This window comes from Anabrus simplex, chromosome 6 (genome assembly GCF_040414725.1).
Source record: "Anabrus simplex isolate iqAnaSimp1 chromosome 6, ASM4041472v1, whole genome shotgun sequence".
Classification (NCBI taxonomy): domain Eukaryota; kingdom Metazoa; phylum Arthropoda; class Insecta; order Orthoptera; family Tettigoniidae; genus Anabrus; species Anabrus simplex.
In genome coordinates this window covers 3270804-3286134 of record NC_090270.1, presented here as the reverse complement: position 1 = coordinate 3286134, position 15331 = coordinate 3270804, and the positions used below count along the sequence as shown (strand labels likewise).

At 43.1% G+C, this 15331-nt stretch overlaps 1 protein-coding gene across 2 annotated transcripts in view; it reads right to left on the bottom strand.

Annotated features, from left to right (window-relative positions):
• Positions 1-9794, bottom strand: part of fus (fusilli) — a 465574-nt gene extending 455780 nt beyond the window's left edge. For both annotated transcript variants that reach the window (XM_067149673.2, XM_067149674.2), the window contains exon 1: positions 9031-9794. In XM_067149673.2, the coding sequence (XP_067005774.1) occupies positions 9031-9159 (129 nt within the window). In that variant the 5' untranslated portion in view covers positions 9160-9794. The remainder of the gene's footprint in view (positions 1-9030) is intronic.
• Between the last annotated feature and the right edge of the window lie 5537 nt (positions 9795-15331).

The window sequence follows — 15331 nt, the reverse complement described above, 5'->3', positions numbered from 1 at the left end:
GTACGCCTCTTAAGTGGCGCCTAGGCTATTTATGACAGCTGTTGGCGGAGCTGCAGACGATCAAACCAGCCTTCGGGCTGAATACCCAACATACATACATGATGCTTGTTGTCTAAAGGGGTCCAAAATCCAGGTCCTCGGCCCCTCATAATGGTACTTATCGCTTGTAAAATAGAGCCATGGTATTTGTCGTGGCGCGCTACTAATCAAAAGTAGCGTAGACTCGCGAAATTCCACACAATTATGGTCCTACTCATAGGTAATGAAATTCGCACATAAATACAGACCTATGGTGTCTCGCACATTGCAGCGCCATTTACAGGCAACGCAAACATATGGTGTTCATCACATACGTGTGCTAACCACAGGGACCCGCACTATCCCGTGGTGTTCCTCACATAGTGGGTACTAATCATAGGCAAGCCAGGACCATGGTGTCGCTACTGAAGTGGTACTAATTACAGGTACTGTAGAAGCTGACAACGCACTCTGTTGCTACTTATCATAAACCTATTTGGTAACTAACATAGTTGTACTACGTGCAAGTAAATGCGACCCATGGTGTTCCCCGCGTGGTGGTAGTAATCACAAGTAGTTTCATGGTTCTAATACAATCATCCCTTGGTCGCCCCTTTTAGTCGCCTCTTACGACAGGCAGGAGATACCGTCGATGTATTCGTCTGTGTGCCCCCCCCCCCTTCGGGGGGTGTACCGAGGATTTAGCAATCCTTTAGACGAACAGAGGTGCTCTCAACTTTCCTAGAATGAAGGCATCAGTGGGAATTGGAACAGAACACAATGACCAAGGGAGGATGATACGAAAGGGACACCCTGGTCGCCACCGGGTGAAGAGACTCCGTGTACCTTTCAGATGGGTCAGCCGTAAAATTAAGCGTCACGATACATGTAGAGAAATACAGGGAAAAACATACCGAACTGATCTCTCAAAAAGAAACAACAGATGATATTAAGGTGAAATGCTTGAAAAATCTAGTTAACCGACTTGATTTAGCGACAGTAAAATAGTAGATAAACTATAATTACATTTTAAATCACATCATTTATCATCTTCTAAATATGTTAATGTGTTTCGCTGATAGCGTTTTACCCAGTCACTGACCCTATAAGACTATCCACCATACTAGCCTATGGAAGTTATTTATCTTTTACAAAACAAAGATTCCCATAGGCATTGTTTTTATTATATACTTGTTCTGATGGTAACCAGCACTGCCAGTCCCAGCATGACGTCACTATGCGCCATGCATTACTCCGAGTAACATTTTCCTTCGCTAGTTTCGACACTAATGGCCTAACTGTTGGATACCGGTAGGAAAATGGTAAGTTTAATGTACGATCAATAAACGTCAGTAGTATCAATTCTTCGTACAACTGCTCTAGGACTGTAGGTACATACACAGATTTTACTCACTCCATGTATTTCGGACGAAGGTGTAGTTCTTCACATCAAACTACTGCCTTCCTAGCGTCTAGGGATGTTGATGTTCCCATAGAGTTAGTAAATAATATACCAGAGGTAGCATGGGCGCTGTAGTCGTGTGCGAAGTTGAACGAGCGCGCTGTTTGGGAAAAGCTGGATTGTTTGGCACTGTCACTACTGGAGCTTCCCGATAAATTGAAGTTTATACCTCTCTGAAGGAAAATGCCAGTCTCCTGTGCAGCTTATGGCTGCATAGAGAGGTTCGCAAAGGACAATGGCGGATCATTTCACAGGTATTTTCCTTGAAATTCATTTCCGTGCGTATAAAATAATACTTTGCGTGACACTTATTGTCATGTGAATTGGCCTACTTGGGCTGACATCGCGACTGGTTCCCGTCAGCGTGAATGAGATTCCTTGGCTCTTACCTTGAAGACTGAAATTAATGTTTTACGAAATATAAGGGATGGCATTTTGCTTTCACTGAATGGCCATGCCTTTCAAAGCGAATGCCCAAAAAAAATCATGTGCATGATACCGAGCGAGTGGCTGAAGGCTTTAGGTCGCGTAGCTGTCAGCTTGCATTCAGAAGATAGTGGGTTTGAACCCCACTGTCGGCAGCCCTGAAGATGGTTTCCAATGTTTACACCAGGCAAATGCTGGGGCTGTACCTTAATTAAGGCCACACTCGTTTCCTTCCCATACCTAGCCCTTTCCCATCCCATAGACATCGTCAAGACCTATGTGTATCGGTGCAACGTAAAGCAAATTGGTTCAGAAAATAAAATAAAAGATGTGCATGATAGCCTAGAATTGTGGTCCATTTTTTCACTTTTTGTGTGGCCTATTAAAAGCTTTGTTGCTTTCCCTTCGTCCAATACGTGTAGCAGTCCCCTTACCAGAGACTAGATACTTTCTTATTCTTTTAAATGTCACAATATACAAGCATAATGAATTATTGACCGAGCGAGTTGGCTGTGCGGTTAGGGCATCGCAGCTGTAAGCTTGCTTTCGGGAAATAGTGGGTTCAAACCTCACTATCAGCAGCGCCGAAGATGGATTTCCGTGGTTTCGCATTTTCACACCAGGCTGTACCTTAATTAAACCCACTCCTAGCCCTTTCCTATCCCAGCATCGCCATAAGGCCTACCTGTGTCGGTGCGAAGTAAAGCAAATTGTAAAAATATTGTAAGCATTTTTCCAATTCTCTTCAATCATATAATTTACCACTCTCCCTTTCCATTAACGGAAATCATTTTACAAGTTAAAATCTTCAGCAAATCATACATTTCAGGAAAAGCTAAATAAAAACTCCATAATATGCCGAAACCACAACCGAGTGTCATTTCCACGTTTAGAAAACATCGACAGTAATAATAATGGTTTTAGGTCCCACTAAATACTTGCAGGGTTTTCGGAGACGCTGAGGTGTAGGAATTTTTCCCCACGGGAGTTCTTTCATGTGCTGCTAAATCTGTCTACAAGAGCCTGACAAATTTTGAGGACCTTCAAGTATCACCGGACTGCGCCAGGCTCGAACCTGCCAACTTAGGCTCAATGAGGATAAATAAATATTGGATTTGGACATATCATCGACTTTGTGCACATCTGAAACCACCAGCTATGAGACCAGCGGCAGAGGTCACTTGGGATGAGGAAGTAATCCGTCAAAGATCAACCAAGTAATTACCAGAACTCTGAATATCTGCTCATTTCCAGCATCAATACAGGATCTGCATTTCAGTTCGTCTTGCGCGGCCAAGCCACAAGTCAAACGCCCGCCCCAGGCGATTACAAGTCGTCGAGGTTGGTAATAGCGCAACGATGCTGCTCTGGTCTATTGACTGAAAAAGTACGATGTTGGTGGGGGTGGTATCCCTTGCCTGTCTTAGGTTGGAGCCAGATGGCTGAGTTTGTCGATACCTCCAGTTAGCGTTGTACTTTCAACCGAAACAATATTCTCTCATGTACGATTTCACTTCGTTGGGGTTGTTAACAGTGCCTATGATGGGTTATCAGCCGAAAGGTCGGTTTGATTCTTAACAGCTGTAATTACTTAGGCGTCAATGAAGAGACATTCTAAGCAGTGAGACAGTTTCCCGTTGCTTTCCTTGCCAAGCCAGAAATTATTACATGTGACTCCGCTATGCCCACTGAAGGTACGCACCAACCGACCCTATGAGCGACATTTTCCCGCATGAACTGGCTGCTAATCTGCTTGGTCCACCCCCCACGAAAACTAACTGAACAAGTCCTGGGATGAGGCTAAAGAGTAACACATCTGTTCTAGCCTGTAAACAGCAAAAACACTTCAGCGCTAAAGATCAACCCCCCTGTGGGTGGGGGCGGTAGAATAACACCCTGCCTGAATATGGAACGTGGGTTTGCGACCACGGGACCCTTAGCTGAGTCCTGGCATTGCTTTCACTTACTTGTGCCAGGCTCCTCACTTTCATCTATCCCATCCGACCTCCCTTCGTCAACTCTTGTTCTTTTCCGACCCCGACATTATTAGAGCGCTCGAGGCCTAGGGAGTCTCATTTCCACGCCCATCGTGGCCCTTGTCTTTCTTTGGCCGATACCTTTGTTTGTGAAACTGTCGGATCCCTTCCATTCTTTCTCTCTTATTAGTGTTATATAGAGGATGGTTGCCCAGTTGTACTTCCTCTTAAAACAATTATCACTACCTAATACGATCAAGTCGCACTCCCAATCATCTGATACCCAGGCAATGCTGTCCACGAGCTATTGTTACTGCGCAGCGCCAAAGAGCGCGAGGGGGGGGGGGGGGGGGAGTACGCGAGCTACACCCCCAGCCCAGTCATTGGTGGGCAGCTGCAAGTAATCCGTGGATGCGACGCGCCGCTCACGAATAATAGAACACCAGAGAAGCCAAGGACATCATCCCAGTTTAGTCCGCCGGAATCCTGCGGGACAAAATTCTATGTGCGAAAATTGAAAAAAGACGCAACACCAGTTACATTATTATTATCATTATCATTATATCAAGAGAAGTGCATCACAAAATGAATGAAAAGAAATGTGTAATACCAGAAATTAATTTTATCATTTTTTTAAACAATGTACTTAGTAGTGGCGAGATTATCCCTCATGGTCCTCTTACACTTAACCACATTACAGTAAAATATAATAAAAATTTGCGTTAAATTATTTTCTAGACTATATATTAATGTTACAAATCACATGCCGCCTATCGTTAGTCAAACGACAAATAAAAACTTTCTTCCGCTAATCCCAGCTATTTCTGGAGTGTCACTGGAGACACTCTAGCTCATGCTGGTTTTGGCCTGACATCACGTGATTTTTTAATGAAAATCTATACCCGAGATCGACCGGGCTTCGTCTACAAAGTCAGCACCTAAGCTAACTTTGGCCTCGAAACTGAATATATTAATTATTATTAAAGTGAATTATTAAAATTCATTATTTAAGTCACAAACGGACTTACTTTCTGAACTAACACTTAAGACCTCTCAGTGGAACAGGTGAAGGTCCATCTGTGGAAAAAATTGAGTGATGCAGTTTCATGGAGTATTTTTCGTGCTCTACGTGTTAGTGCATTCAGATTTTATTTATCTGTATACTGTAATAATATCTTGAAAGCGAGCGATTAAAAGCATGCAGATGACTGAATCAGATGACATTGTTCATTTTACTTTCCAAAATTTCATCAAGTGTAATAAATGTAGCTTATTCTAGACAATAATATTACACATTTTTGTACTGAACCCGTTTTTACACTGTAATTTTAGTCTTTGTTGAAGTCCTTTAGGCAGATGTTCATTTTATGCTTTTCTAAGTAGGTACTGTAAATCTGAAGTGATTGAAAGTCTTATTTTGTAAGTTATAGGCTAATTTTGAGGTCCTGAAATTAATGAATTATAAAAATACAGTAAGCTCATCAAAAACTTATATTAACTTTCTAACATCTCCAATAAATGACTGATCTCTTGCAACATGACGTATCTCAATAAGAAACTGCATTATATTTTATTCAATACTCTAGGACCGGGCGAGTTGGCCGCGCAACTGTGAGCTCGCATCCGGGAGATGGTGGCACACTGTCGGCACACCCTCAAGATGGTTTTCCGTGGTTTCCCATTTTCACACCAGGCAAATGCTGTGGCTGTACCTTAATTAAGGCCACTACCGCTTCCTTCCCATTCCTTGGCCTTTCCCGTTCCATCGTCGCCATAAGACCTATCTGTGTCGGTGCGACGTAAAGCAAAATAGAAAAAAAAAAAAAAAAGTTTCGGAGCAAACCGTTTTTCGCTTTTCCTGTAAAATTTGTGTTAGTGGACATTGCACGTTTTGACTCGTTGCTCCTCAAATAGAGTACATGTGTCATATACCCAGGTAGAGCGAAGACCCGGCCCACTGAGTTTGGCTACTCAGAGCTTCCAACAGTTGATACTCACTCTCGGCGAAACATTAGCAAAGTGGTGAGCACACCCCCAAAAGCAGAATTCTATCCCTCTTCTTCAAAAAACATTAACTTACATACTGTACAACAACTGATAAATTATAATATTGTAAATAATAAATTACGTCTTCTTTGGAACACCGAACAAAAACATAAAAAAGACGAACTTGTGAACGTGTAAATCAAAGAAAAAATATTTTAGCACTGCGAGTGGAGGAGACTATGTACGCATTCTGGTAAATATGTATTGTGCCAAATAAGTTCCAACTAGCCTAAGCAATAGTACTATGCAAAGAGCTATTGTATAAAGACACAAAATAATACCAAGAGAAAAAGTACAGAAAAATATTGAATGTAAACTCAAAGATTGCATTATTGTGCGCAATGAGAATGGCATCCACGCCTTCTGGGTCTTCACAACAATTGTGGTCCTACCATTTTCGGCCAGCGTCGGTAATTTTCACCACCACGAAATGACAGCATGTCATTCGTCAAAGTCGGCTTCATTTTTCTGACGGTTCTTCTGAAAATTGCCATTAACGCGAGTTTCTGCGGGATCGCGAGCCGTCAACCTCCTCAGAGGGTGAACATAGGCTACTCCTGTCGAACGGACGAACACTGCGGAGAGATTTAACAATGAATCCAGTACACCTCTCCTATCGGCCCACCACGGCATGACGTTCATGCCCGAAATGCATAATTTAGCCCAGACTCACAAAATTCTAGCCTTTTTAATGATATATCGCATTACCCAACCCACCTCGCACGTTGAGAGTTTTACGAAAACCACACCGAGTCTGACCCCTAACCAAACCAAACTCCAAAGCGAAGTGTCTTGGCCTACCAAGCGACCGCTGACCAGTCGTGTGGACAGCAAGACAAATCCTCTCGGCCATTATTCTTGACTTTCTAGGCCGGGGCCGCTATCTCACCGTCAGATAAATCCTCAATTATAATCACGTACGATGATGAACCTTGAATCAGCCCTCAAATCCACATAAAAAACCCTGACCTGGCGGGGGCCTTCTGTTAAGGGACGCTACCCCTACACCGCGGAGCGGCGAGTCTGAATCCTACGATCTCTAAAAATATAGGTTCTACATGACATAAGGTGAGTGACTTCGTTTAAAAATTCCGCCCCACGGCTATCGCGTCGAGAATCGCGGGATCCCCAGCTTATCTCTTCCGATCTAGGGAGTCTCACTTTCAGGACCTTCTTGCGCAGACACGCTCGGATCTCTAATTACTGTGGAGGTTCTATACACGGTCTATGTTAGTAAACACTTGAAATAGGTCTTTCACGGCCCTCATCTCTTTTTCCGCCTTCTCCTCTCCTTAAAAATGCTAACAGCCCCGTTCCAAATCACTTCCCGGGATCTAAAGTGAAACAGAGTACAAGTTGCTACAGTCTAAGTGAAGATTACTTTCATAAACACGTACCCACATCTCTACGTAAATGGATGATACATTTTTAAATCATGAAGTGTAGTGCACATGAGCATTTTAACGACTCTTCCTAGAGGTTTAACGTCACACGAACACATGGTACGTTTTTGGCAACGCGCGGACAGGAACACACAGTCCCCGCATTTGCCTGGTGTGAACATGGGGCTTCCGACGGTGGGAATCAAACTCACCATCTCCCCCCCGAATGCAAGCTGACAACTATACGATCCAAACAGCTCGGCCAACTGGCTCAACGATTACAAAAATGGATTACTTAATTATTTTCTTTTTCTTTTTTTTCGTCGGAATTTCATTTCAGGAAGGGACCATCAATTTTTTTAAAGACGAGTAACTCCAAAAGAATCAAAAACAATGAACGAAACTGCTGCTGTAGTGAGTGAAGGTCCCAATAATAAATTCTAGAAATGTTTAAGAAAGACGGACTCCAAGTGGCAACAGTCATGTTAGTGCACAGTGTAATGTAGCAGGGCTTTCCTCACTCTTTACTCCTTGTGGACATATCTCTTCATTTTGGAATTCTTACATGAACGAAACACTGCCGGCCAGAATGGTCCAGCATTAGTGAGAAAAATAAAAATATGACAGGGCCTACTAAACGTGTAACAAGAACGGTGAGGGCGTGAACGAACCGGACTCCGGGAGGTTGATAACCTCTGCCACAGGTGGAAAAATTATACACATAAAAACAAAACTATGAAAAGACAAACACAAGTAAAACGGCGGAAGATAGTGGTGCAAATCATGAACCAGTGGGTGAAATGTGAGTTACTTCAATAATCATTGACTGCGGGCAAAGAGGTCTTGGCGATAAGCACGGCTTTTTCCGAACGAGCCTCGTGGCCAACTGTACACGTCACATCAAAATGGCTTCCGTTCACAAACCGGCTCTTTCGAGTAGCAGCTTGTCGAATAGTCTTTCTTTACAACAACAGTATTGTCAAAGTTTTCAATTTAATATCAATTATTGCGGCCACCAATAAATATGATTAGACAACAGAATTTAATATCTTATAAAATGCATGTTTTAGCGGACGCTTCCTACAGCACAGGGAGAAACCGGTTTTACCACCTCCTTTCAGGAATTTTACACAGATACAGGCTTAAAAGCCTCGGTAACTATAGGCTAAAAATAGCTGCCGACATTCTAAACAACAGGCACACAATTAAAAAATAGTCCCCCAAATATGAGAGTAATGTAAATACCAACTTTCTTATCAAACGGGATTTGTAACTTATGTCCAAGATAAGAGAAAAAATTTTATCATAGTACTGCCTGCCAATAGATCAGTAACTATAACTGCTCGCTACTTACAAAATATGGACACGTTTTAAAAATACAACACTCATTTTTAATTTGCAAATATGAACGATAGGCTACGCAGAACTCGACAGCAATTTGAAACAAAAAAGAAAAACCTGCAATCAAATGAATCAACAATATTCTGGAGTGAAGAATAGTACTTCATTCGAACTTAGTTCTTCCAATAGCTACAAACGTTTGTTTGAACAGGATGTCTTGTTTACGAAGAAGCTATGAAGATAAGTTACTTACGAAGTTACATAAAAGTGTAAAAGTAAGATGTCTTCTTTTTCGTAAGAATACGCCTGAAAAAGACACACATGGCTACATGTGACACGTACGCAAAATGTTGTCGGGATAAAACTGACGACGACTTACCTTGTTTTGGACCATGTCGATCATCACGTAAATTAGGAGAACGATCTCTTCTTCGTCGGCCCCCAAGCCGGGTCCTTGTTGACCGGCGGTGGCCACGTACAACACACACAAATAAGGTGATTCCATCATTCTTGGACAAGCCCTGGAATTTGAACAGAACGCCAAATAAACTCTTCTGATTCACTGCGGTCAGAACTTCACTGCACTTAAACCTTCCTCATAATTCCAGCACTGCAGTTCTCACAAAAATAATTATTGCACCTTGTTTAGTACATACAGCTCACTAACTCGCTCGGACGCGTAAATACTTTATCAAAACGTAGAACGTAGAGGCGCGATATGTCATTCAGCCTTTCTAGGTACGCATGGAACATTCAAGACATAAAAATTGCACATATGAGAACCCGAAGGTGTTGTTTATCAATATCACACGCAGAGTTTGTCCATTCAACAAGTTTACAATGCAGAGATCACAGTCAACACTAACAAAAACCACAGTAAAGTATTTCCTTGTAACTTTGGATTTTCACAAAAACTGAATGCACAGCCGACAGTGAACACTAGATAGAGTTAAATTCGAACACGAGCTGAGCAACAGAAACGATGAAGTCTTATCATGTGTGGAATTTTGAAATTCATGATTATAAATGTGTAAAAATGTTATGTATACATATATTTGTAAGGTACACTAGAGTAGCAGATGAATAACGTGTAGAAAAATGGTCTAAATATTTGGACATAGGACGGAGTATTCGCTTGTACTGTCCGACTTCACGAGGTGCTCAACCCAAAACTCATGGGGAGGACACAGCCAGGTATGAAAGGTAACTCAAAGATATTCAACCGCACAGACATGCTACCACCAGCTTTCACGGCAAGAAACAAATAGCAAAAACATTTGCGCATGTAGCAGTGCAAACAGGTTGTCGTGTATAACAGTGTTGTAAATATTATATGAGTAAAAAAATAACAAGTCTGAAAGTTGGTCTAGTTTACAGCATTTAAAAAAATAGCCCGCTTTGGGTAAAGTACTTACACACACACACACACACACGCACACACACACACACACACACACACACACACACACACACACACACACAAAGAATATAACACTTGCAATGAAACAGAATAAATATTAACCCCAATGCAGATATCGTAGATGAAATATGAACTGTTATAATTACTCGGCTTGTTCAACGAGCAACTAACGCTTTATTGAGAATTAGTAATAGTAATAATTACGGACAACTTTAACGAAGAATTCTCAACTTTGCCCTCTTACTGAAAGTCAAGAACAATTCGAAAGAGACGTCCAGGATATGGTCATCATACACTCAGAACGCTCGTCGACAATCATCAATTTTCAGACGAACCCAACAAAACCCTGGACAGAAGAACACAAGAAAACTTCCAGCAAGAAGATGAAGAGATTTTAAGAAAAGAAAGACCCTCGGTTGGGTATAACGATGTAAAATTAAACTTTAAGACGATTACTGCATGCTGTTCTAAAACCAAGTCTAGTTGATATAACAAGCACTACCGTACTGTAGTACGGCGGGGGACATTCAAATTCGAAACATAATTACGAAGAGTTCACTTTCAACACACCTGGAACGTGTAAACTATCTCTACCGTCTAAACATCTTTGGTGGCCCACGGAAAGGTTCCCCGATTGGCCGAAACACCTGTTGCATGCAGCCACGCTATTGGACGCTTACAAATGCAAGTAACCGTAAGCTGGGGAGGCAAGAGTGGGGCCACCTTAGGGGAAAGGAGAAGGGACCCTCTCGTTATGATGCGGTGTACCGAGGATAGTCACAGAAACAAGAAAATAGCTACTACAGCACCAGTTTCCTGTTGGTTTTAATGGCAGATACACGTCCCTCTAATCGTATAAACCGCAAATAATAATGCAGTTCAAAGTGCCTTTAACTGAAACTTGTTATTTTTACAAGTCTTGGATCCCTAAAGCCGGCCCCGTGCCTGCCTCTTGCCCGGAGGCCCCGGGTTCGATTCCTGCATCTGAGGGCTCGTTCGAGGTCCTACGTTATTACAATTGAGGAGATACCTGACTGTGAGATGGCGGCCTCGGTCTAGAAAGCCAGGAATAACGGCCGAGAGGACCCGTCGTGCTGACCACATGACACCTCGTAATCTGCAGGCCCTCGGGCTGAGCAGCGGTCGCTTGGTAGGCCAAGGCCCTCGGGGCTGTTATGCCATGGGGTTTGGTTTTGGATTCTTAGACTTTCAGAATACTCATTGTAAAATTTGCAATGGTTGACATAAGTTATCTGCACTGTAGGACAAAAAACATTTATTTTTTAGAAATTTGAAATTTCTTTATCAGAAAGTATTATATAAGAAACTAGGGAGGCCCTTGACAACTGTAGAAACTATGATTTAGCCTAATTTGTTTAAAAAAATACAGTTTAAAAAAGCGAGTGAAAATGTAGGCGAGGCAAGATGATTACAAGGGAGTACAAGGTCAGTTTTATACATGTCTCAACATTTTCCCTCAGTTTGTTGTTGCTTAGGCTATCAGTGATTTGATGTAGCTTCCACACTACCCTATCTGTGCTATTTTCTTTCCTCAGAACACAACTGAACAAGTCATGCGTGTCTCAAGATGTGTCCCATCCGGTACAAACTTTACCAACTCCATTGATTATCACTTCATCTGTGATTCTTCACTAACACTAACACCGCATTTCAAACGCTTCTATCCACTTTCTTACCGAATTCACTTCTATACAACAACAACAACAACAACAATGCATTTATCCTCCAGGGTTGGTTCTCCCCTCGGACTCAGCGAGAGATCCCATCTCTACCGCCTCAAGGGCAGTGTCGTGGAACGTGAGACGGGTCTGGGGATACAACTTGGCAGGAAGGCCAGTACCTCGCCGAGGCAACCTCACCTGCTATGTTGAAGGGTTAGGAAGCGGCCGTATCCCTGCATTTGCCTGGAGGCTCCTCATTGGATCCCGTTTCAGCTCTCGTACCACTTTTCAGAGGTCAACTGAGTAGATTCCCATCTCAGCCATCCTCGAAGTGGTTTCCTGCTTCTTCTCCAGGCAAATGGTTCACGGCCTCTTCCTTCAGCATAGCCCCTCCTCCCCGACACTGCCCTTGAGTCCGAGGGATCTTTTACATGCCGACATGGGGTGTCGAATGGACTCTTTTTTACGCTCTTCATCACCAGGCGAGTAGGCCGTGCATGCGGGAGATAGTGGGTTCGAACCGCACTGTCGGCAGCCCTTCTTTCCCATGTTAACACCAGGCAAATGCTGGGGCTGTGCCACGGCCGCTTCCTGCGCCGTAAGACCTACGGTGCGACGCAAAATATTTTCCGCTCTTCTATACACTTACTTTTGCCATCGTACTACCCAAATAACATTCCCTTTTTATAACTTCATTTCTCAATGCCGCGCGGAGTGACTCAGGCTGGCCTTCTGACTCTGACTCGATCCTGGCTCTGTCTGGTCAGCCTCGTATCGGTAGATTTACTGGCACGTTAAGAACTCCTATGGGACCACATTCCGGCACCTCGGCGTCTCCAAAAATCGTAAAACTAGTTAGCGGGACGTAAAAACCAATATTTCCCAAGCTAATATTTCCTGCTTCGCATGCCCTTCGTTTTCCTTTTGTAGGCTGCCTCCTCCAAGACTCGGATAAAGTAACAACCTTGCCTTTACCGCTTGCTGCATAGCTCCTTCCTTTTCACGGTTCTCGATGGCTGAGTGGTGTGCGTACAACTTCCTCGTTTCTGACATCGAATGCAATTAGTTTTAATCCGTCTGTCCTCCGGGTTTGTTTTACCCCCGGACTCTGCGTGAGACTTTGGGATGAAGAGGAGGAACGGTACATCGCCTGCTCGGAAGAGTGGCCGTGCCCGAGAAGTAGTGGGGAACCACGGACGTGGGAATCGAGCCCTCCCGACGCTCAGTGGAACCCGTTCCAATCTTCATTCCATTTTTCAAATTTCGCGGTAGAACCGGGAATCGAACCCGGGGCCTCCGGGGCTGGCAGCCTAGCTGAGCGTGTTCAGTTCAAACGGGCATGGCCACTCTGTGCCGGGTTCCACCCTGGCTTGCTCCCCACGACACCTCGGCATGTCCTACCTGGGCCATAAAACTACTATTATTATTATTATTATTATTATTATTATTATTATTTTGCACTAACTAGGTGTCATAGCAGTTCTGGGAGTCCTCACGGTCGTTTTCGTACCAGGAAAATGCTCGGACTGTACCGGCCACTTCCTTCGGCCGATCCACGGACTGCTCGACCTCCCAAACGAGGCGCTGACGCCCTTCTCTTTCTTCATTCTTCCAAGTGCCGGGTATCTTTTATTTTCATTTCTAACTAGTGCTACAACACCATTACTAATGTTAATAGAGGATGGACAATAATAATAATGTTATTTTCTTTACGTCCTACCTTTACGGTTTTCAGAGACGCCATTGTCCCGCAGGAGTTCTACTAACACGAGCTTGACGTATTTGAGCCACTCAGCCCGGCAATAGAGCCGCACAAGTAGTGTAGTTCCTCCAACAACCATTACGAACACTCGTGAGAAAGAATGCACACAGCGCCCAATTGTATTGACAATAATTTAAAGGATTATTGGTGATTATTGGTTTAAGACGAAGTACAACAACGCTCCTCTATTAACACTAATCAGAGAGAAAAAATGCAAGGGTCCGACACTTCGAAAAATGAAGGTATCGGCCAAAGAAAGACAAGGTCCACGAAGGGCGTGAAAATGAAAGACTCCCTAGGCCTCGATGCCTAACACAGCCGGGGTCGGAAAAGAACAAGAGTTGACCAAAGGAGGTCGGATAGCATAGATGAAAATGAGGAGCCTGGCACAAGTTAGTGGAAGCAATGTCAGGACACAGCTAAGGGCCACGTGGTCGCCAACCCACGCTCTTGGGTTCAGAGCACGACAGACAGGGTATGCCGTGGGTGTTATTCTACCGTCCCCACACACAGAGTGGGGGGGGGGGGGGTAAAATAGAGATAGGAAAATGTGGTCAGACCTCGTACGGGCCGTGCGAGTAACAGCTGATCACACGAGATCTCTGCGCATTTGTTTTCGGCCAATGTAGGCCCTTTCTTTGGCCGATACCTTCATTTTTCCAACTGTCGGATCCCTTCCATTTTTTCTCCCTGATTGTTATACAGAGGATCGTTGCCTAGTTGTGTTTCCTCTTAAAATAACCACCACCATCTCTGTTTGAATTGCTCATCAGTGTTAATTCCGTAATTTATGAGTGACAACTGCCCTACCTTCTACTGGAAATGGGCAATCGTTTAGTAAATAATTGGATTATAAGACAACGTTTCATCTTTGTTATCACATCCTTGCTCATCTTATATGCTACAAGTCGGCGAATTTCTTTTCTTTCTGTTATTCTTAGTTATTCTGCCTTAACATGTCATTTCTTAATCTAAAACTTCCTTTTTAACCTGACTTTATTCCATTGCATTCCATTACTTTTATTTATTTATTTTGATCTTGTACTTATTCTCTAAGACTGTGTTTACACCGTGGAGAAATAATGATATTTCCACATCTTACAGACTCAACAATATCATCGACAAATATCGGAGTTTTCCTCTCCTTGAATTATGATTCCTTTTGTAAATTCCCAAAAATAGGTTGATAATTTTACGTTTGAGGAAAGCGACAGGAAAATATGTTACTCATTTCTACAGTACCGCTTTTTTTAAGTAACGTCTCTGGCAAATACTCAAGAATACATTCATTTATCGCCCAAATAAGTTAGGTGGGTATCACTTCCATGAAAATGGCGCTAAATGCTTACATGTATCTCTGTTCCTCATACAAATCCATACCGTTTCATTAATATGAACTGACCTTGTAGGACAGCGTAGACTGCGCAAAATATCGAACTTGTCATGACGATCGACTATCATGAAAGTTACGTTTTGTTTCGCTAAGTTTCTTCTTAAGTAATAAGTTACGTGGCATTCAATTAACGTAATTCAGGTGTTCACATGCACAATAGTAGATCTCCTAGTTCTACAGGAGTGGGTGATTAACAGACATGAAAGTGGCAACAGTGTTCTCAGAGATGAATTAAGATCGCTGGTGGGGTAATAATAATTTCGTGTGGCTATTTCTAGCCGAGTGCAGCTCTTGTAATGCAGACCATCCGATGAGAGTGGGCGGCATCTGCCACGTGTAGGTAACTGCGTGTTATTGCGGTGTGATAGCGTTATGTGTGGTGTGTGAGTTGCACGGATGTTGGGGACAGCACATACACCCAGC